The sequence below is a fragment of the Chanodichthys erythropterus genome, chromosome 7 (assembly GCF_024489055.1).
Source record: "Chanodichthys erythropterus isolate Z2021 chromosome 7, ASM2448905v1, whole genome shotgun sequence".
In the NCBI taxonomy this organism is placed as follows: Eukaryota; Metazoa; Chordata; class Actinopteri; order Cypriniformes; family Xenocyprididae; genus Chanodichthys; species Chanodichthys erythropterus.
In genome coordinates, this window is record NC_090227.1 from 35,597,554 (window position 1) to 35,621,823 (window position 24,270).

At 35.7% G+C, this 24,270-nt stretch overlaps 2 protein-coding genes across 2 annotated transcripts in view; one reads left to right on the forward strand and one right to left on the reverse strand.

The window, feature by feature from the left end:
* Window positions 1-246: 246 nt before the first annotated feature.
* Window positions 247-9,377, reverse strand: pnp6 (purine nucleoside phosphorylase 6). The gene is made up of 6 exons (XM_067389314.1): window positions 9,098-9,377; window positions 5,910-6,079; window positions 5,579-5,682; window positions 4,624-4,799; window positions 3,283-3,473; window positions 247-1,637 (listed from the first exon to the last, which is right to left on the reverse strand). The coding sequence occupies exons 1-6, from the start codon at window positions 9,118-9,120 to the stop codon at window positions 1,441-1,443; spliced, it is 861 nt and encodes a 286-aa protein (XP_067245415.1). The 5' UTR covers window positions 9,121-9,377; the 3' UTR covers window positions 247-1,440.
* A 5,312-nt stretch (window positions 9,378-14,689) lies between these two features.
* hydin (HYDIN axonemal central pair apparatus protein) overlaps window positions 14,690-24,270 on the forward strand; it is a 73,794-nt gene continuing 64,213 nt past the window's right edge. Inside the window, exons 1-6 of the mRNA XM_067389397.1 lie at window positions 14,690-14,898; window positions 16,063-16,188; window positions 17,263-17,382; window positions 18,942-19,076; window positions 19,738-19,937; window positions 20,034-20,158. Of these exons, the coding sequence (XP_067245498.1) occupies window positions 14,764-14,898; window positions 16,063-16,188; window positions 17,263-17,382; window positions 18,942-19,076; window positions 19,738-19,937; window positions 20,034-20,158 (841 nt within the window). The 5' untranslated portion in view covers window positions 14,690-14,763. The remainder of the gene's footprint in view (window positions 14,899-16,062; window positions 16,189-17,262; window positions 17,383-18,941; window positions 19,077-19,737; window positions 19,938-20,033; window positions 20,159-24,270) is intronic.

Here is a 24,270-nt window from a genome sequence, read left to right on the forward strand (position 1 = left end):
GAGGCAACAGTAATAATCAAAAGGTGAACATTTATTATTAAGCAATTTAATAAATTATTAAAAAATGTTAATTTCCAATCTATTTTGGGTTTATTTTAAGCGAGCAAAATGGTAATTTTTAAACAATAGTTGAGTTTAATAAAACTACCCAGCAGGTTGCATCAATCATTTAACCCAACCGCTGGGTCTGTCCATTTTTAACCCAACTTGGGTTATTTTTAACCCAGCATTTTTTATGTGGTTATCAAAAATTTCATATAAATCAAAGCAAATGATCTCAGAATTGGAAAATGGGAGAACAGAACACAATGGATTTTAGAAATATATATACCACCACACAGCATTTACATCAAAATGTATTTTTATGTTGTTTTATTTGAATCAAAATAAAGTTAATAGTAAAATAAATTACATTCCTAGACAATTAAATATCTATAAAGTATCTCTGATCTTTATAAAGCGTTTTTTCAACATATTATTTTATCTGTCAATTTCTTTGGAAACATCTAGACAAGTTGATAAAACTAAAACGATAAAACATTTGCTTATATATATATATTAATTGATCATTTAATAACTGATTGTACTGTAACTGCTCTTCTCACTTAGTCCAAATTCCCTTTAATACTTGAGGAGGATTGTATTACTGTATTAGAGTACAAGTCTGTGTTTGTCCCTTTTCATGTATGTTTGTTCTTTGACTCTTTCTTTCAATATGTAGTGGCAGGAATACTGATGGTTATGTAACGTTGCTAATTTCAGTTGTTCTTAAAGGGATTGTTTTCCCAAAAATGAAAATTCTGTCATCATTTACTCACCCCCATGTTGGTCCAAACCTGTATGAGTTTCTTTCTTGTGCTGAACACAAAAGAAGATATTTTAAAGAATGTTTGTAACCAGACAATTGACAGCACCCATTGACTTCCATAGGAATTTTTTTTTCTTTACTTGTACTATGGAAGTCAGTGGGTGCCAACAACTGTCTGTTTACCAACATTCTTTAAAATATTTTATTTTGTGCTCAACAGAAGAAAGAAACTTTTTGAAACAACTTGAGGGTGAGTAAATGATGACAAAATTTTCTTTTTTGGGTGAACTATCCCAACTTTCATTTCAGGAAGGATGTGAATGCATCATACAGTATATGTTCTACTCTCACAGTGATAAGTTAGTACCACAGTTTTCACTGTGGTGTGGACAATATCAAAAGTAAACTAAATGAACATAGCCTAAATTTTGACTCATCGAGTCTTGAGGCACTGCAAAGTCCATAAAGTTACTCGAACCCTGAATAAGAGACATGAGTAGCATTAAAGAGTAGTCCTACACTGTATATGCTGTTCTACATTGTTAAGCTGTCTGGGTGGAAGTGCAAATCTGTTCGGAAGTATTTCAAGAGCAGCTGCAAAATTTTTGCGCTAAATGTGGTAAATGTTTATGCTACATGTTTGTCACTAAATTGCTGACTATCTTTTGCAGGTCTTCAGTTCGCATACGGGTGGTTGCCAGGACCTCTTCATGATTAGCCCTTTCCTTGCTGTTGTAGTCAGTCACGACCTTGTTGGTAATAAGGGAGAGTCCAAGCACACGCATCCCACAGTGCCGAGCGACCACCACCTCTGGAACGGTACTCATACCTAATTACAGAGAAACACAACGCTCATTAAGGCTGCATTTATTTAATGAAAAATACAGCAAAAATAGTAGAAATATTATTACAATTTAAAATAATTATTTTCTATTTTAATATATTTTAAAATTTAATTTATTCCTGTGAATTTTCCACAGACATAACTCGAGTCTTCAATGTCGCATGATGCTTCAGAAATCATTCTAATATGCTGATTTGCTGCTCAAGCAACATTTCTTATTATTATCAATGTTGAAAACAGTTGTGCTGCTTAATATTTTTGTGGTTATACATCTTTGGAATAAGAAGTGACTGAATAGAAAGTTTAAAGTAACAGCATTTTGTGAAATCTTTTATAACATTATACATGTACTTACTGTCATTTTTGCATCCTTGTTGAATAAAAATATAAATTTCTTTCAAAAAAATTCTTAGTGACCTCTAACTTTTTATTTTCATTTTATCACAAAAATTACTTTAATGTCATATACTCAAATATATTTATAGATACAATTAGTATTATATATATATATATATATATATATATATAGAGTATTAGTAATTTTAAGTAATTTATAATAATTCACTATAATTAATTAATTTATATAATTCAAATAATATATAATAAATTAATAAATTATTCTAATTATATTATAATAATACTATTATTATTATTAATAATAATAATATAATTTTAATTTTATAATTTATAATTAATAAGTATGTGTAATGTCATGTCATGTCATGTCTTGTTTTGGTTTTGTTTCATGTTCACAGTTTATGGTTTGTTTTCATTGTTATGCTTTGTTTGTTTTGCCATGTGTTTTGTATCAATTTTGTATGAATTCCATTGCCCTCATGTGTTCATGTCATGTGCTTCCCCTGTCTCATGTGTCATGTTCTGATTGGTTGTTATTGTCATGTGATTTCAGTTCTGTCTTTCCATTGGTCCATCGTCTTCATTGTTCACAGGTGTTCCTTGTTTGTCATTAGTCCCTTTGTATAAATAGCCCTCATGTTTCATTGTACTCTTGTCTAGCTTTGTTTAATGTAACCCGCTTTGGTGAGTGTCAGGAGTCAAGTCAAGTCAAGTCAAGTCAAGTCAAGTCAAGTCAAGTCAAGTCAAGTCAAGTCAAGTCAAGTCAAGTCAAGTCAAGTCAGTTTTGTTGTTCATGTCATGGATTTATATTATTAAAAGCTGCACTTGGGTTCTACCTTCAGTGGACTTCATTCCCTCTGTTACAGTATGGAGCCCCGTACATGATATACAGGAACATTTTTTTTACTAAATTGACTAAATTAAAAAAAATTACTAAATTGTGGCCCTGTTGTACTAATTAATTCCTTAGTTTTTAGTTAAATCAAAACGAGGGAACAAATTAGTTCAACGTGGCCTCGATTTACTAAAACGAGGGAACAAATTTTTAATTCGTGGGCACTATATATTTTTGTCCACATCATGTGCAAGGCTGTAAATAAGTCATTTTTATGAAAAACAAAATAAAAAATAGATCCCTGCTCTGTTTCTCTATCCACCAAGGGGGTCCTTGCTCAAAATGATGATATATACAGCTTTCATCTTCAAGATAATACAGGCTTTTCCCTATTGTGACATTTTGAATTAAAGTGATATGTATTTATAGAGTACATACCCACAGCATCCGCCCCAAGCAGCTGTAGAACCCTGCATTCTGCAATTGTCTCATAGGACGGTCCAGCCAACATGCAGTAAACACCCTCCTGAAGGAAAGAGGCACAGCCCAGATCTTGGGCAGCTTCCCTGGCCAACCGTGCCAAGTCTCTATCATAAGCATCAGACATGCAGGGAAAGCGCACTCCAAATCTACAGGGACATAACACAAATGTCAGTGCACATTAGACTGGTTGCATAAATCCTTAGAGAAATGCTAGAAAGATTATATTGCAAAGCCAAAGCTGAACTGGTAAAAACAAAGACAAAAATAAAAAGATGTTGTTGGTGTTAGGTAGAATCAAGCTTGTTCATATGTCTATGTGGTGTTTTTAATGTGCTTTAAGATAAACCATGTGCAAATTCATAAGTCAACACCATTGCGGAGTATTTTCTCAGTGAACCAAAGACAGTCTCAAAAATGCGATTTGAAATCGCTGGGGTTTCTGACGTCGCAAACAACCTTGTAACCAATCACGGATCTCTGAATTGGTGTGAGTGAGTGCCACTAATTTGCATATTCATAGAACTGCATACACTAAGCGTGTGTTCACACTTGTAGTTCGGTTCGTTTAGTTCATTTGGTCCGGACCAAAGAAGAAAAAAAAACATTTAGTCCTGGTCCGGTTAGCATTCAGATTGGCAATTTTATCACCGAACCAAAAGATACCGAACTTTAAGGCATAGGGATACATTCACAACATGATTGGTCGGATTTTATGACGTATTGCCTATTTTGAGACGGAACTTACCGAACATCCAAAACAATGCTGCGTGCTGAGGTAAATGCGCTCGTTGTGTGTGCGTAGTGGTGCGTAGCCTGCATGTGATGGTATTTTGGCCAGCTGGGAACTCGTCAAGAGCTTATAAAATGTGTAAAGTAGTCAAAACAGTGACGGGAATCCATCTGTCACACACATAAATGATCTACTGCATGGAGACGCGCGTCTGATGCCTGTGATGGGCAAACTAGCGACTATGACAAGAAAAACCGACATGCGTGAGGATTCTGTCCTTTTTAGGGTCTCGTCTTCCTGTTTTTGGTTCGGTTACATGTCTTTGGTCCGTGTTGCGTTCATATATCATTCGAACCGCACCAGAGTTCGTTTGGAAGTGGACCAAGACCCATCTTTTCAGCGGTCTCGGTCCGCTTGTTTGGTGCGCACCAGGGTTCGGATGGCAGCGTTCACATATGTTCAAATGAACCGCACTAACCGAGCAATCGCACCAGGGTTCGTTTTAATCGAACCAAACATGACAAGTGTGAACACACCCTAAATGAAGCAAATTAATAGCAATTCACCTTTCCTCATTGTGTCCACACAAAGGATTTTGGCCAGCAAATCCAGGCATATTGATATGGTCTCTGATAAGCATGATGTCACCCACTTTAAATTTAGTATTGAGCCCTCCAGCAGCATTGGTCACGATCACAGTCTCAATCCCGAGAAGGAAAAACACTCTTACTGGATATGTGACCTAAAACAGAAGGAGAAAATCCTAAGATTTAGAGCTGCTTTGACAAACTGTCCTCATCTTTATGAAACAGGAAATTAAAGACTGAAATATGAATTGATATATGTGGTTAATATGCAGTTATCTAAACTATATAGTTTAACTGTATTCCCCCAGCTTTGTCTAAATTGTCCATTTTAAAAGACATTTTTTCACTTGACAATTATGATCTGAAACTACATTCGAATTGATTCCCTCATGTGAATTGAATGCAACAAACATATGACTGTTTTTTTACAGCACTCAATATGTAGAGCGATTTTAATCACTCATAAAAAACATGACGATAAATAATAAATCATAATGTCATACAATATTTCACTTGGCTTCTGCAACAAAGAGCACGCACTGTCTGTCTTTCTGAACATTTTTTTTAAACTTGATCACAGATGTTGGAATGTTGTGTGTTGTAAAAGTTTATAGGAGGTGATTGGGTCAGTTGTCAAATGTTAACTATTCACTGTTATACTTAAATTGCTGATAGCAGCACTGAGACGTCAATGGTTAAGTACAGAATAACCTCTATGTTAGTGTTGTGGTATATTATTGCTAAAGAAAAAGAAAAACTAAGATGATTCTTTTAATTATCAACTAACAGTGTTTTTTCATTCCACCCCCCATGTAGTATATATACAGTACATATATATATATATATATATATATATATATATATATATATATATATATATATATATATATATATATATATATACAGTATATGCCTTATCCATTGAGAACCATACCGTGGCAACGTTATAGCCCTCATAGAAATGGAAACGGCCTTGCATGCAAACACACTGCTTCCCATTCAGCTCTCCAAACACCAGCTGACCTTTATGTCCTTGCACTGAAGAGACATGAGGGTGCATATTTTAATGTTTGTTAATGCAAACAATAATCAAATAATGGCAGTGAAGCGATAAAACTCAGCACCGTCTTTTACATTTTTCATTTTAATGTAGTCATTGAATAGATTATGAAACAAATCTCTATGAATGGGTTATGAATGATACACTACACCAAAGGTTTATATAAAATTAGCAATCCACACGAACAGAAAAAAATCTCTCGTACCTGTGCTGTGGGGAAAGCGGGGGATTGTGTCATAAGGAAACACATTCTTGTTGTCCAGCAGGTCAGCCAATCCACCGAGTCCTGAACCACAGATAATTGCCACTTTAGGCCTGATGTCTGTGTTAGCAAGCAGCCAGTCTGCTGTTTCTTTGTACTCCTCATAGCTGTAGCTATAGATGGAAACAAATCATTGTTTTTTGGCTCAGTATCTTCGGTGGGGCTGGCATTGGTCATGCATTAAAAAACAAAACAAAAAACAATAAAGTGCCACACTGTTGGATGACGTCTGACTAATTTCCTTCTCAACGTAACTTGGTTATGAAATAGGAAGGTGTAGGAAGTTCAATGACCCAGTCAAGTTGTTTTGAGAGTGAGGACAAGTGAGGACAGCAGCATTTAGAATGGAGAAGGAAAAGTACCTATATACTAGAGTAAAAATGTTTTTTAGACCTATTTATTATATTATATTATATTATATTATATTATATTATATTATATTATATTATATTATATTATATTATATTATATTATATTATATTATATTATATTATATTATATATCCTTGTTATTTGTTATGCTATTGTGTTGGAGAATATGTTGAATAATCTCTTCCCTTCTGTCATTTAGCTGAACAATCACTGTAGTAAATGATTTCCAGTAACTGTCTGAGTATGTGAGCTGCTATAAATTCTGGTCATGTTACTTATCATACAAAGCTAATGGACGGTCAGTTGAGATTAAATCCATTTCTGAGCTGTAACTATTTGAAAATAAAATCTACTATCAATGGTCTGTGCTCATCACAGTTTTTTAGTTGGATCTTAACTATCAAAACAGGCCATAGTATTTTTATTTGTGGCAAATTATTGTTATCTGTTATATGTACAAGAATACTTACACTCTAAAAAATGCTGTGTTAAAACAACACAGCATTTTAACCCAAGTTGGGTTGAAAATGGACAAACTCAGCGGTTGGGTTAAATGTTCAGCAACATGCTGGGTAGTTTTATTTAACTCAAATATTGTTTAAAAATGACTATTGCTTGGTTAAAATGAACCCAAAGTATGTTGGAAATTAACATGTTGATAAATAATATTCTCTAAAAAATGCTGGGTTAAAAATAATCCAAATTGGGTTAAAAATGGACAAACCCAGTGATTTGGTTGTTTTGACCCAGGGGTTGGGTTAAATGTTTGATCCAACCTGATGGTTAGTTTTAATTAACTCAGCTATTGTTTAAATATTAATATATTGATTGTTTAAATTGAACCCAAAATAGGCTGGAAATTAAAATGTATTAAAATGTTTATTAAATGAACATTTATTAATAAGTTTAATAAATAATAATTAAAGAATAAACATTTATTAAATTGCTTATTAATAAATGTCTACCTTTTCAGTGGTTCGGAGCACCAAAGTCACGTGATTTCAGCAGTTTGGCGGTTTGACACGCGATCTGAACCTCTGATTCAACACGCTGATTCATTATGCTCCGAAGCTTCATAAAGCAATGTTTTGAAATCGGCCATCACTATATATGTTGTTATTTTTTTTATTTTTTTTGGTGCACCAAAAATATTCTTGTCACTTTATAATATTAATATTGAACCACTGTACTCACATGAACTGATTTAAATATGTTTTTAGTACATTAATGGATCTTGAGAGAGGAAATGTCATTGCTGGCTATGCAGGCCTCACTGAGCCATCGGATTTCAACAAAAATATCTTAATTTATGTTCCGAAGATTAACGAAGGTCTTACGGGAGTGGAACGACATTATTTTCATTTTTGGGTGAACTAACCTTTTAACCCAACTTGGGTTGTTTTCAACCCAGCATCTTTAGAGTCTAAACAATAAACATTTATGAAATTCCTTACTAAAATAATCAACTTTTTATCATTACTGTTGCCTCTAGTAATTATGTGTCTGATTTTTAATTTCCAATGTTGGGTGCATTTTAATCCAGCCATATAGAAATTTTTAAACAATAGTTGGGTTAAATAAAACTGCCCAGCAAGTTGGGCAAACATTAAGTTTGAGTTAAAACAACCGAATCGCTGGGTTTGTCCATATTTAACCCAACTTGGGTTGTATTTAACCCAGCATTTTTTAATAGGTTATGTTTTCACTTGCAGTCTTTATGAAGTTACTCAATATGACAATGCAAGCTACTAAAAGTAAGCGCTCAAAGTATGCTTTCTGGTTCTCAAATAGTGTCTGTCATTATTTAACTAACAAAACACCTTTCACTATAATCTGAATTATTTTATAGTCTTTTGAAACTGGGAAGAAAAACAAAAATGACAAACAGCAGGCCCATCCTTACTGAATTTATTGCATATGTGGACTGCCCACATTTATGATCAGAAAGCCTTTCATGGCTGTAGGGCACGAGCGTTAACAAGAATCATAATGAGTATGAACTAGGAAGAGCTCAATGACCGAGCTGTAAGCATGCGCTGTCCGTGGTGCTGCAGGGCGTTGCGGGATCAGCACTTTCCATTCAGAGAGCTGAGCTTCAAACGAACATTACGTGACTCCATAACGCTCAGTGAGAATGCACAATAGGTCTCTTATTTTACAAATCACAGCTGTGCGTTTTTATTTTGAAAAGGCCTGGCAACAGCCATGTCCTCATTTGGGACGGTTTCATAGCTGTTTTCCCACAGGTTTTATAGCGCAGCCTGTCTCTTTAAGAGCTGCGTATTATTCCAAGCGCATCCACCAAGCTGAATAAGAGGATTCTGTTACGTAACCATAATCACGAGTAGCTGATTTTATAGATAGCCTGTTATGTTATAAGAGATGTTGAATTTCATTCAAGCATCATATCGACAACAAATTCATCTTACAGTGGACTTGGAAGGCGCATTGTGGAAGAATATGAATATAGACTAAATAAACTATCGCCGTCCAAACAGAGGCTGTCAGGACAGAGACTGAATCATACAGTTTTATTTAAAATGATATGCCATTTACCTCAGGTTGATCTATGATATAAAGCCTTGTTTGATAAGGGATGGAAATTAAATGCGACAGTTGTCATGGCGACTACTCACGAATGTATTCACATATTTTCCTCTCAAATAAGATTTCATTTCGGCATTCTTATATGATGTGAGATAGTTATTTGGCAAGTCTGCTCTGTTCCGGCACATATAGGCTATTCATTTTTCACCTTACCTGCATTCGCTGGATGTTGACATGTCCGCAGCGGCTGGTAGAATTAACGTTACTACTAGCACGAGGAATACAGAACAACCTGAGCGAGAGGTCAAACACCCGACGGTCTCGTGGGAAGGGTGGCGTGACGGAGGAGGAGTCGGTCTTAAAAGTCGTTTCTTAAACAGCGCTCGTTGTTCTAATCCAATTTTCTGTCAGAATGGGCCGCTCACTGACCCGCAGTTAAAGAGCCCTGAGAACTGTCATCCTGCCAGGACCAGCACAGACGTATAGTGGTGCCTCACAGCAGGGGAAATAACGTGTTTCTCTATAGTTTAACTCAAGTGTCCAGGGAAACGGTTAAAGTGTCAATTGTCACGCGCAGCGGTAATAAATGTTTTTTTTTTTTTTTTTTTTTTTTTTTTTTAAATACCAGCAAGTTTTTGCCACAGCCTCATCTGTACTTAAAAATAAAGGTTCTTTATTGGCAAAGACCCTTTAAAATCCATGGAAACATTCCTAGTCCTTCAGTGGCTCTTTGAAGTCACTTAGGTTCAACAAATGTACTGTATTGTAAAAAATATCTAACTAATTCTAGGCTGAAATGAGTTGGTTATGGTCAAAGTCCCTTTAAGACAAGTCATTTTACTCGGCGGCCATCTTTGAAACGCCTCTCGGGCATCAAAGTGCAGCTCCTATATTTTTGAATGGGGAAACATCAAATTCTCCAAAGCTGTTTGCCAAGCTTTTGATTAAATTTCATATTTGAAATCACCAATGAAATCTGACAACAACTGTCTCATACATTTTGTTTCTAAATGCTCGAATCATGACAAAAATGGTATTTTTCAGGGTGGATTAAGCTAATACGCATGCGCAGTCCCAATTCGGAGGCGCGAGTCTAGGCGTTTCTATAGAAACCGGAGCTTCTGACGGTTGCTGCAGTGACGCGATGACTTTACCAATTGGCGATTGGGTCTTATTTAAAGAAGGCGGGACTTATTCCGCCATATTGCGCGTTGCACTTTCTCCCATAGATATACATATTAAATAAATAAATAAATTTATTATGTATATCTATGCTTTCTCCCATTCAAAACAATATGAGTGATGCATCTTGTGTTATGCTATTCACCTTATTTTCCGCGACAACAAGGGTGGCGCCATTACGTTCATTTTGTCATCTTACTTCCGGTTGAGGGACCAAAGCTAGTGGTTTCCGGTAATCCTATAGCTGTAATGGTACATAAGTATTATATGCTCCGTTAGGGGCTGTCATAACAATTAAATTAAGAAGAGAGATCACTTGCATCAACGATGTTACAAATACAATGTAAAGCGATCAGAGTATTGCAGTGCACTTTACAATTTACACCCACCACCTTAAGATGAGGAGCACCTGAGGCAATGGCTGAAGGCGCTACACTTAAGGTGCCCACCCAAGTGCCCTTATGTGTGTTCGTACCATTTCATGGACGGGAAGCTGACTGACGAATACTTTACCCTGAATGGCTCTTTGTTATGGTTCTTTGTAGATTAGAAGATGCTCTTTATGTTTTATTATAAAACGGATAGTTCTGGCCTTTGATTTTGATTGGTTGAGCCTTGTTCGTAGCTGTTGTAAAATTCACAAAAACATACAGCTGACCACATTACATAAGAATAGCTGCACTACTGAGTGTGTGTTGCTGCGTCTGTCTTAGCAACCACTCTTAACATTGTAAACATGTTTGTTCTCTATTGTATTTGTTCATTGAAGCTAACTGCATTATGTAGAAGAGTATTGTGAGAGAGATATCAAGTGACCGATTATATTACCTGCATTCAATTTAGCATTTTTCTTCAGGTCAGTCCTATGTTCATAATAAAAAAATCAGTTTGAAGGTCCGTTGCGATCTTGTCCTTTTAACATTTAATGGGATGTCCCGTGCCCTACTGACACTGACAGCGCAAGTCTAAGTATTTGTCATTTGCATCTTGTTCCATGTTCACAACAAGTTTCAATATAAAAGTCTATGTGGCTGAGTGACTCGCTCATAAAGATAATCTTGGCCGCCATCTAATGGCGTTATAATGTAACTTCTGTTGCTGTTCACGATCAGGGACTGTTTTTTCCAGCAGAAGGAAGCCTTTTAATGATTTTACTTCATGAAAGTTGCATTGATACATATTTTTAGCCTTTAATATTTGTATTGTGTGGTAACCATTTTATAAAAGCAATAAGCCCCGTGAAGCCGTGGTTTACAGTGAATTGATAACAGCTAAAGGGGTTTTAGGCACTCTGCTCCGTGTCGTGCCTAACAAAACCCCTTAGCTGTTATAAATAAATTGTAAACCACAGCTTCTTGGGGCTTATTGCTTTATTATACGTTCTTCTGATGAGTGTATTGGTTTCTGGGCTGTAGACATTGATTTGTCAAATTAGCTATCGACCAATTTGGGTTTTTCAGTGGTAAACTCTTGAATTGTTGGATTTCCATTCAATCCTGAATATGTGATTCTTCATGTCATCAGGTTGTAAAACTTTGTTTGGATTTAAGTACGAGTGTATGTGGACTATTGGCAAAGCATAGCTTCAGTCAAAATTAAAACAAATGTAAAATAAAGCACATTTGAAATATTACATTCAAAAATATTAAATTCATGAAATGCTTTGCATGTTCAGTCATGTAGGTATTATGATCATTTGCATACATGCTGAATGCTTGAACTCTGGCTTAGAACAACTGCTGGCTGGATAATGGGTGAGTGAGTTAAAAATATTGTCTTCAGTATACACATCACTGTATGAAAGGGCAAGATGTGAATTAGTGAAGCATTAAAGTATACGCACACCTTTTGGAGGTGCAAGTTAGGACTTTATAAAAAAATATAACTGCACACTCACTTAAAAGGCTTTTTTGGTCTGTCAGTCACATGTGGACCACATAAGGGCCTCTTCAGCTGTTTATTTGGGCCAAATCTAAAGGAAATTTGCTGACTGGAAACAATGGAGAAACATATGACTACTCATTTACAAAATGTTGATTTAATATATATATATATATATATATATATATATATATATATATATATATATATATATATATATATATATATATATATATATATATATATTTATATATATATATATTTATATAATATACACTATATTGCCAAAAGTGTTGGGACATCCCTCCACATCATTGAATTCAAGTGTTCCAATCACTTTCATGGCCACAAGTGTATAAAATCAAGCACCTAGGCATTCAGACTGCTTCTACAAACATTTGTGAAATAATGGGTCGACGGTCACTCAGTAAATTCAAGCGTGGTACCGTGATAGGTTGCCACCTGTGCATTAAGTCCATTCGTGTAATTTCCTTACTACTAAATATTCCACGGTCAACTGTTAGTGTTATCATAATAAAGTGGAAGCAATTGGGAACAACAGCAATTCAGCCACAAAGTGGTAGGCCACGTAAAATGCTGAGGCACTCAGTGCGCAGAAGTCGCCAACTTTCTGCAGAGTCAATAGCTACAGACCTCCAAACTTTGCGTGGCCTCCAGATTAGCTCAAGAACAGTGTGTAGAGAGCTTCATGGAATGGGTTTCCATGGCCGAGAAGCTGCATCTAAGCCTTACGTCACCAAGTGCAATGCAAAGTGTCGGATGCAGGGGTATAAAGCACGTCCTCACTGGACTCTAGAGCAGTGGAGATGTGTTCTCTGGAGTGACGAATCACGCTTCTCTGTCTGGCAATCCGATGGAAGAGTCTGGGTTTGGCGGTACCAGGAGGACGGTTCTTGCCTGACTGCATTGTGTCAAGTGTAAAGTTTGGTGGAGGGGGGATTATGGTGTGGGGTTGTTTTTCAGGGGTTGGGCTTGGCCCCTTAGTTCCAGCGAAAGGAACTCTTAATGCTTCAGCATACCAAGACATTTTGGACAATTTCATGGTCCCAACTTTGTGGGAACAATTTGGGGATAGCCCCTTCCTGTTCCAAAATGACTGCACACCAGTGCACAAAGCAAGGTCCATTAAGACATGGATTAGTGAGTTTGGTGTGGAGGAACTTGACTGGATGCACAGAGTCCTGACCTTAACCTGACAGAACACCTTTGGGATGAATTAGAGTGGAGACTGCGAGCCAGGCCTTCTCGCCAACATCAGTGCCTGATCCCACAAATGCGCTTCTAGAAGAACGGTAAAAAATTCCCATAAACACACTCCTAAACCTTGTGGAAAGCCTTCCCAGAAGAGTTGAGACTGTTGTAGCTGCAAAGGGTGGGCCAACTCCATATTAAACCCTACGGATTAAGAATGGGATGTCATGTTCATGTGCACGTAAAGGCAGGTGTCCCAAAACTTTTGGCAATATAGTACATTATATATATATATATATATATATATATATATATATATATTGCTTCATTGGAGTGGCCAGAGCAAACAAGATATTTTGGCTGCGTTGCTTCTTTGACTCTCTGATTTTCTGTACAGCATCATGGGTAATGCAGTTTTTCACCAGGATTTCCACTGTTAAACATGATTAATTTAAAAATAAGCTATTTCACCAATATTATTTATTATCATGTTTAACAGTGGAATTGCAGGCTGACGTCTTGAGCAGAAGCAAATACCATCGATTATCACCCTCGTAGCTCACGGTAGGTCAGTCTTTAAAGGCTTATAAGTTACTATTCAAAATCATTTTCCCTACAGAGTTTTTACTTCTGGAACCCACTGTTGCACTCTATTGCTGTGATCTCATGTTAGTAACAGGCTGTCCCACCCTTGTGCCAGTAAACACAAAATCAGAGAAGAGATGTTGTTGCAATTGGGAGATAAATCATTTATTGTAATTACTTCAGTATTCCATTTAATCAAGAATTGTCCATTTTGATTTGATGGTGACATTAAATTTGTAGAAATTATATTAGACACATAGGTCGGGTAAAAGGGACAGACTGTCCTAATGTTACACTGAACAGCAGTCAGGAAAAAAATTCCACCTCAATAAGAATGTAAGTGAAAAATAAAATGTTTTTTTTTTTTTTACGTGTATTTTCTCTGCCATTGTTCCACGACAAGAGATTATGTTATCTCATACAGTCTATTCTTCACAGTTCTTTGAGATTTTAATCAAAATATGAGCACAAGGGAGAGGTTCACTTTTGTTTGTGTTTTTTCAGTTGCTATGGCACAGATATCCTCACCCATAGTCCTCACCTACTGCTCGGGCCCCAAACTCACAGCGAATCCCAGGCCGTCTTTTACACACAAACCAATCAGAGAACTGTTTACTGGGAACGTTCAGTACCCCGGTGCCAAGGCTACCGCTGCCATGGTAACCACCACGCTCAAAGTTGAGAAATGTACGCTGGCGGAAGAGCCTTCTCAAGAAATTAGCTGGGATTTTAAATTAATTTCTTTATTATTTTATTTGTTCTAACACTTAGTTTGTAATGTAGCTATGTTGTTATTTTATAAATATCAATTTTTAAACGTCCTGGACGTTTCTTAAACGATAAACACAACTTTACCAAAGAATCGACCTGCGAATGGCGTCTAGCCACCTGCTTCTCGGTTAAACCTTTTTCGTGTATGTTTCACTTGTCGTCGACAATTAAGAAAGAAACCAGATATTTCTGCCATTAACATCTGATTTCATCTTTCCACAAAAAAACGTCCGTCCGTTTGTTTCAAAATGCCAGCCTCGAATGTCAAAACATCTCACTCAAACCTCCGCAGTTCACGCGAGAAGATGCCAGTGGGATTCAAAACAAAAGTAGTGGCACCCCGAAATCCCAAGGTGGTAAAACAGGAGACGAATTCCGAAAAGGTGAGCACTTTATTATATTTTAATACTTTGTTTTAAAGCTTTAGGTTACCCTTATCATGCACTAAAATCTCTGCCTCCAAACGAGCACTAACTATATTAGTAACTTAAATTACTATTACTTCTTTTAAACTACTCCCTAACTACATTAACAGTAACAGACTTGCTGTACTTTTACTAGGACACCTAAAAGCCGTATGTTTTAAATAACAAAACTTTTTGATGTAGTGTAGGATGAATAAGTGCATTTTAATGTTCCTTTTTGACAGATGGTTGACAAAAAATAAAATGAAAAATTGAAGAATCTGTAGAATGAAAATTCTCCATATAGACTTGCCTTCTATTCCCCTTATCAAAGGATTAGTTCACTTTCAAATACAATTTTCCTGATAATCTACTCACCACATGTCATCCAAGATGTTAATGTCTTTCTTCAGTTGAAAAGAAATTAAGGTTTTTGTTGAAAACATTCCAGGATTATTCTCCTTATAGTGGACTTCAATGGCCTCCAAACAGTTGAAGGTCAAAATTACAGTTTCAGTGCAGCTTCAGATGGCTTTAAATGATACCAGACCAGGAATAAGGGTCTTATCTAGCGAATCGATCAATGTTAGTGTTTGAAAATCCCAGTAGATCAGCAGTGTCTGAAATACTCATACCAGCCCATCTGACACCAATAACCATACCACATTCAAGGTCACTTAAATCACCTTTCTTCACGATTCTGAGGCTCAGTTTGAACTTCAGTAGATCATCTTGGCCATGTCTACATGCCTAAATGCATTGAGTTCCTGCCATGTGATTGGCTAATTGAGTATTTGCGTTATCGAGCAGTCGATCAGATGTACCTAATAAAGTGGCCGATGAGTGTATATCTGCTGCAGTACCATGTGTAAACAATTTTTGGGATTTTACTTACTGCAATGTCTCTCTTTTTTATCTTTGTTTGTCACTTAATATCCAGTAGACTCTATCAGTGTATGTGAATAAAGAGCTTCTGATGTAATGTATTGCAATATAAAACACAAACCAACACACACTCTAGTCACAAAGCAGCTTTACAAAGAATAATTTAGACTATATGGAAAATTGCTGCAGATTTTAGGAAAATATATATATTTTTCATAGTAGATAAATGCACTCATAACAGTCTGCATGTCTTTGCAGCTGATTCCATCTGTGTATGCTCGAGAAATGTGTCAGAGTACTGAAGAGCGATTATCAAACACTTACGAGGTGCATCCGCCCCGCATCCTGGAACTCTTAGACATGAGTGAGGCCACACATTACAAGGTAAAATACTATCATTTTAGCATGCTCAGCTCCAACACTTAATTAATTAGTTTGCTCTTCTACATCATCAGTTCCAAGTATCTTAGCAGCAACATTTTCAAAGTTGATTAAGGTCATCATCATCATCATAGATTCTCTCTGGGGAGATACTAAAGGCTTTTAATTTGTATAGGATAGCAATAGCAACTGTTTACAGTACCTTTATACTGTAAAGTAAGGTGATTAAATTTCTGAAATGGAAACCTAAGGACATGTCCTAGCTCAGTGGTCAAAAATGGCATTGAATTCTCACTTGTTATTATCTATGAGTTTACAAGCAAAATTATTATTATAGAAAAATATGATAATTTAATAAAAAATTGTTGTAATGCCTGTATTAAAACCCTAACTGGTTATAATACAATTCACCAAAAATCAAACTATGAAAAATAGTAGTAACCATTGCAAATAGCAAACAAAATCAGTATTATATTATAACAAAATTATGACTTTACACATTAAACACATTACAAAAATTAAACAAAATGTATTAAATATTTTTTTTAAATTGTATTTAATTATTTTCACAAACTGTGAATATACTGTTTCCAGTAATTACAATGTTTTTAACTTTATACAAATGTTATTCTCTGTTTGAGCTTTTGGAAATTGATCTTTACTATCCCTAATTAGGCTTATTATTTAGCATTTTAGGCTCATTTTGAGCAGAAAGTATGTGGTTTCTGCAAATGTAATTGTTGCAAGTGTAATTGTTCAGTTGATTATTGTTTTATTATTCATACATGTGGGGTATACTTGTACTTAGATGTGTGTGGGGGATTTACTGCATTGTGAAACTCAAAAGAATGTAAGATAAACTGGATGTGACAGATGTAATTATACATGAAAATCTTCTCAATGACGAATCTAAGAATACTGTTGTTCTGCCTCAACACACCCCTGGGTGTTGAAATAAGGAAGCTAATTCCTACATTTTACATTAGATCAGATATCTTCTCAGAATTTGATTTTGACTTGCTTTTGCTTCAGATATCTTCTCAGAGTTTGATTTTGACTTGCTTTTGCCTTTTATAGTTTTCTTCATTAGATTTGGACCAGGCCATGTTTCAGCCGTACCCGTCTGAGATTGTCTTCCAAAACTACTCACCATTTAAGACTTACAAGGTGCCTTTAGAGCTGCGGAACAGTGACAAGGTGACTTTCGTGCATCTGAGTAAATCATACAGTGTGTTACATAACCACAACCTAAATGTATTTAAAAAACAATATTCAGTACATTTAAGCGTATTTGTCTTTTTACATGTAGACAGGGCTTGACTTTTTTGCTCACCAGCCACTGTGGCTAGTGGTTATCCAAAGTTACTAGCCACTCAGCATTTTCACTGGCCACAATTTTGACATTGATAGTACCGTGAAGGAAAGTCCGGTGATGTGATGCAATTTTCTAGTTCCTGCTGGATTTCGTCCTCCGCATATAAGCTTAATAAAGCCTGAACCTCGTCGTCGGTCCATCAGTTGTATTTTTTAAACTCCAATGTTGATTTGAATAGCAAACTCTTACTGCATGCACTGCAACAGACTTTTAAGAATGGTGGTCGAAATAAAATGCTGCGTGGAGTCAACTAATCAAAATGCTGCATGAACTCAACCAATCAGTATGCTCAGCACCCAAGTCCCACCCCCGAAAGTTCCTGAACTTTGAAAAAGTACTACCTCACGAGCAGGGACTTTTGGTTCTTGCGGTTGAAACACACCGAGTACTACCCCAAAGTCCCCTAGTTCCTGGGGAAAGTTCCTGTGGTGGAAATTGGGCTTTAAAACATAACTGTCTGTGTTCATGTAAATACTCGCCAAGACCGGCATTTTGACACTATTTTGTGTGTATTTAAATTTGTAAGCATAATAAGCAGCAAAAAAGAACTCAATTTAGTACTGAGAGGCAGATTTATCTGCGGGAATAAAAAAAATCACGTGCAATTCCACACCGAAATTCAAGCCCTGCAACACCAACAATATTCACCCGGAGCAATTAATCTGCTGTCGGAGAGATGAGAGGGTCAGAAAGCATAGCTGGCATAGCTGTGTATCTATTCTGCGGAAAATGAGTATTGGAAGTGTTTCTGACATTTCAGTATCGGTATGTATCAACAGTCGATATTTTTGACACCACGTTGCATTTAGTTTATTATTTCAGATGCATTTTTAAAAGACTACAATTGAAAAATGTATTATAGATAAAATTCAACCCGCCAAAGTAGCTGGTAGGAGTGACTGCGTTACAAGCCACTGCTGAAACCCACCTGCATTTGACGGGTTGACAGGTGTTAATGTCAAGCCCTGCATGTAGATGCTTTATTATGAACTCCCAATTCAAAGGATAGAAATAAAATGAAAATGAATTAATTTGCCTGACTAATTGTTAACACTGGGGATTTATATCCCTCCCATATTGAGTCCTGGACAATTTCCAATTACCAGGATTTATTAAAACCTTTATAGACAAACTTTCTCCAATGAACAAAAATAGAGATGCAATGGATTTAAATAACTGTCCTTACAAATCTTCTGTTTGTACCTCTGTATTCCTGGCATAAATCTGATAAATCTCAGCATATATCATTTTGTTAACACTTTGTAGTTAATGCCATTTTAATTTACTTCATTCAACATCTTGCACTATTCCTTTATTATTTTGTTCATTTTCATGTGTAATGATCACTAGCTTGACATGGACATGTTGCTGACTATTGCAGGTTCCTCGACTGGTAAAGGTGATCGAAGAAGACTCACTTTATTTTAAAGTGGTCAGCCCATTAGATGCTAGTAAGAAAGTGGCCCCAGGCATGGCATCTACATTCACTATTTTATTCACTCCACAAGAGAACAAGGTAAAATGTATGCTTACAGTATGCAACAGCTGCAACTGACTCTCACTGCTTCATTTGTTATTCATATATTGCATATTGACATATTTGCTTGTATTTCATTGAATGAGCAATGAAATGTCAGGAAACATGCAAAAACTGCCACACAGTGATTTTTAAGGATCCCACATATGGTATCTGTAATTGTGTGTCTCCAACACAACACACAACATTGCAAATAAAATTCAATGTCAAGTTTTATTTTCATGTTTAACATATCTTTGAGAAATCTGAAAGAGTACTTTGGTAAGCACAGGGCACTGGAGGTTTAGTGTTTCCACCACAGCCACTCATTATTCCATTAGTGGCTCTTTTGCAATCTCTAATGTGGCCTGCTAATCTATTATGGTTTGGTGGAATATTAACACAGGTTTCTTAATAATTTCATTCAAATAAAGTCAGTTCAAATTGAGCTGGGGTCAGTTTCACATCCAAGGGTCTTTTTGCATGTAGTTATTATGGATTAATTCCTCAATACAGTAATTCACAAATTTTGGGGTTTATTTAAATTAGGATTTGATTAAAGAGATCATACATACCAGATGTATTGTACCATTATGTCTTCTTCAAGGCTTTTCCCCCCCTCTATATGTCACCACTGACTTTCAGATGCTTGTAATTATAGGATTACATTCACAGTCTCATCTGTGTGACTGAACGTGAGAAGTTTGAGGTACCCATTCGTGCAATTGGGCCCCGTGCCATCTTGGACTTCCCAGATAGTCTGCATTTCCAAGTTTGTCCAGTCAAGTGCTTGTCCCAGAGAACTCTGCTTGTGCGGAACATAGGAAATTGTGAAGCTAAATTCCAGCTCAGCACATGCAGGTAAAAATGGATTGACATTGTGGTGTGACGATGATTTCATTTTTTGATCTATGACTGACACTTTTTTTTTTTTTTGCATATAAATGTTCCCCACAGCCCATTTTCTGTAGAGCCATCTGTAGGGACTCTTGATGTTGGTCAATGTATGCAAGTTACTGTTGAGTTCTTGCCTAAAATCACAGGAGATCACAGCCAGGTTTTGCTGCTGCACTACCATTCAGGTACTTACTTCTAATTACATCACTGCAATCTGCTCTTCCTACAAACTCCTCCTCTGCAACACTGCTATATGTCACTGTGACACAGGTACTGATTTCCACATGCACCCACCTCCTACTCAGCAAGTGTAAATGATCTTATTATTAGCCTTCATCGTTAATGTCTATTCATCTTTATATTTTCCAATTATTCTCTACTGAGAATAGTTTTAATATACTAATGTGCTCTTTTCACTACCCACACATATACTGCCCAGACAATAATGTAGATGACATTTTAAGTAAATCTATGCTGAAAAACATCACAATGACTTACCACAAAAGCCCAATTGCATTGTTCTATTTGAGGCAGAATATATTTATACGTGACTTTCCTCAAGGTTTTGTGAAATTGAACGTATTATTCTTTAGGTGTTGATTACCCTGAGGTTATTATGATTAAAAAGCATCAGTTATTTTGTTTTATTTGAGCTTGCATGCTTAATTTTTGCTCTTTCAAAGAGCCCTTTAGGCAAATAGTTGTATTAATAATTTCTATTAATAGATTTTTTGAGCCTAAAATGCTGCGGGTGCCTGGTTAATCTTGGTTAATCTGGTTAAACTGGTCCCACCAGTAAAAATGGTAATTTTGGAATCTGTATAGAGGTATGTGCTAGAAAATACAGACTTTTATATTTCTATTTCAAATAAACGCTTTTATAATAAACTTTCTATTATTACAAGAATCCTGAAAAAAATCTGTCATGGTTTCCACAAAAATATTAATTGGCATAATTGGTTTCAACAGTGATAATAATAAGAAATGCTTCCTGAGCCCCAAATCGGTATATTAGAATGATGGTAACGCTTATAAGGTTTTATTTGTTAACATTAGTTTACTACATGAACAAAGAATGAACAATACTTCTACAGCATTTATTAATCTTAGTTAATTTCAACATTTACTAATACATTATTAAAATCAAAATGTATATTTTTTAACATTAGTAAATGCACTGTGAACTAAAATTAACAAACAACAGTTTTTATTAACTAAAATTACCAACTAATAAATACTGTAACAAATGTATTGCTCAATGTCAGTTAATGTTAATTAATACATTAACTAATGTTAACAAATGAAACCTTATTGTAAAATGATACCAGAATGATTTTTAAAGGATCATGTCACACTGAAGACTGGAGTAATGATGCTGAAAATTCAGCTTTGCCATCACAGGAATACATTCTTGAAATCTATTAAAATTAAATTACATTTTAAAATAAATACAAGAAAAAAAATGTTTTGGAATAATACAGTACCACAGTCACAAAATACAACTATAACATTGTTTCCATTTCACATGTATGTTAGTTATGAAAATCATCTGAACTTGTTGACAGTAAAATCTACAAAATTCACAACATGTTTACATAGAAAACTAAGTGTTTAAGCTTGGGAGGCATAAAAACAGGATCAGTGAATGCGCAATGTGGTAATAAAGGAGCGTTGACCCAATAGTGCAATTGACTGCTTTGCTATCTGCCCTAAAACTCTCTCAAATTGGTTTGTTTTTGAATAAGTAAATTGGTGGTAAAAGAGTCGTCTATACTTTGAATTTTCAAACTCTCTGGGCTCTATGATGTTTGTCAATTGCAGACACAAATGATCTTTGCAGATGATATTTCACATAATGCAAAAGTTGGTTTGTTGTTAGGATTCATTTGATTACGTCTTAATGCTAAATCACCTTTTTACCTGAGTCAGCTGTAGGCAGATAGACATTATTCATAGGCAAGATGGTGCTGAGAAATGTTTAATTAAAGATCATGTGCATGGGTAAGAGGTTGTGTTTAAACTGACATGCCAGTGTGTGCATGAATTATTGTCTGTGTGAATGTGTGTGTATAACATGTAGATCCACATATGGTTTTGGTACATGTGTGTGTCATTTGTGCAGGTGCTCTGCCTGTCTCAGTGAATAAACACACAGGTCTGCTGAAGGCTTTTGCATTAACATTTTAATATGCGTTCTGTTCTAAAAATACCACTTTGCGCCCATCAGGGGAGTATCATTTTTAATTTAGCGCCTTTTCCTGTCTCCTCCTCATTTATGTTTAACGCAAAGCTGCTTTGGAGCATGTCTTCATTGGTTTGGTTCTGGGGTTGGCAGAAACATCTCCCTGCAGTCCCAGTTGCATCTCAGATAAGCACACAGACCTCTCTTAATTCTCTAAAGGTGCTCTCTCTATGTGGCGTATAGGGAACACACTACCCTTGCACAATGCTGCAATTAAGGTGTGATGCTTAATGCGGAATTCATCAAAGTGTCTGTGCAAAATGACTTTTGCTTATTGCTCAAATTAAATTGTAAAACAAAACATAAAAAGTATGTTCTTATTTGTTTTGTTAATTTTACCTAAAAGTACACTATGTAACTTTTGGCTCCTTAGCGGTTAAAAATAAAAAACAAAACTTGCTTTCACAACATCTTAAATTCCCGCCATTTCTGAAAATCCAAGCCAGTGTTGATTCTTGTTTTATTACAAGTTCTTTTGCATTCTCTTTTTGCCAGCATACTCTACTCTATTCAGAGTTTTTTTTTTTTAAAAAAAGGTTGTTTCCCCAGAGGTTCAAGATTTAGCGTGCTCCATGTCAACCTTTCTTGATCATTGTGACAACTAACTTATGGCACTCCCATACCATACATGCATCAAACGGAGCACCTTTTCTCTATTTACAGGTGTGACGAGACACGAACCGGCGAGGTTATTTAAATTTAGTTCATTTTGAACAAAAAAAAAAAAAAAAAGTTACATAGTGTACCTTAAACTTGTTTAAGAAGGTTTACTTAATTCCATGTGTAAAATTTACTTGAAAAATCTGAGTGCGAAAATTTGCAAAAGAAAAATTAAAGGGATAGTTCACCCCAAAATTAAAATCCTGTCATCATTTACTCACTCTCAAGATATTGGGAAGAATGTTTGTTACCAAGCAGATCTTGCCCCCCATTGACTGCCATAGTATTTTTTCCTACTATGGTAGTCAATGGGAGGCGAGATCTGCTTGATTACAAACATTCTTCCAAATATCTTCCTTTGTTTACAGCAAAACAAAGAAATATATACAGGTTTGGAACAGCTTGGGGTTGAGTAAATGGTGACAGAATTTTCATTTTTGGTTGAACTATCCCTTTGAAGGGTTAGTTCACCCAAAAATGAAAATTATGTCATTAATTACTCACCCTCATGTCGTTTCACACCCGTAAGACCTTCGTTTATCTTTGAAACACAAATTAAGATATTTTTTGATAAAATCCTATGGCTCAGTGAGGCCTCCATTGATAGCAAGTTAATTTCCACTTTCAGTGCCCAGAAAGGTACTAAAGACAGTACTAAAAACAGTTCATGTGACTACAATGGCTCAACCTTAATGTTATGAAGTGACAAGAATACTTTTTGTGCACCAAAAAAATAAAAAATAAATAACAACTTTATTCAACAATATCTAGTGATGGGCAATTTTAAAACACTGCTTCATGAAGCTTCGAAGCTTTCTCTTCGCTTCATAAAATTAAGGTTGAACCATTTTAGTCACTAAACTGAACTGTTTTAAATGTCTTTAGTACCTTTCTAGGTCACTGAAAGTGGAAATGAACTTGCTGTCAATGGAGGCCTCACTTGAGCCATTGGATTTTATCAAAAATATTTTAATTTGTGTTCCGAAGATGAACAAAGGACTTAAGGGTTTGGAACGACATGAAGGGTGAATAATTAATGACAGAATTTTCATTTTTAGGTGAACTAACCCTTTAAGTTAACCCTTTAACCCTTTAATTACTTTAACATTTTGCTCATTTCGTTTTCTTTCCAGTGTTGTAGAGCTTCAGGGAATGTTCATGGATTTGTTTTAATTCTCTTCAACAAAAAAGAGCTATGGATGAAGGAATCAAAAATGATTAGTAATCTTATTCAAATTTTTGATCTCATGGTTATAGCTTTTCAGTCAGTCACCAAACACAGTTCCTGTACACTATGATGTGCTCAGCTTAGATCTAAAGGTTTTTGTCCATGTTTCTTATTGGCAACCAGCTGACAGGTTTAATATGAACATCCAAGGTGCAATTTGGTGCTGT

What these genes read in the sequence shown, in the direction of transcription:
- pnp6 (XM_067389314.1), bottom strand. Translation starts at nt 9,120, where the DNA reads ATGTCAACATCCAGCGAATGCAG. An exon ending in TCAACATCCAGCGAATGCAG is followed by an intron (nt 6,080 to 9,097) that starts GTAAGGTGAAAA and finishes TTCCATCTATAG; the next exon opens with CTACAGCTATGAGGAGTACA. An exon ending in TGTGGACACAATGAGGAAAG is followed by an intron (nt 3,474 to 4,623) that starts GTGAATTGCTAT and finishes ATGTCCCTGTAG; the next exon opens with ATTTGGAGTGCGCTTTCCCT.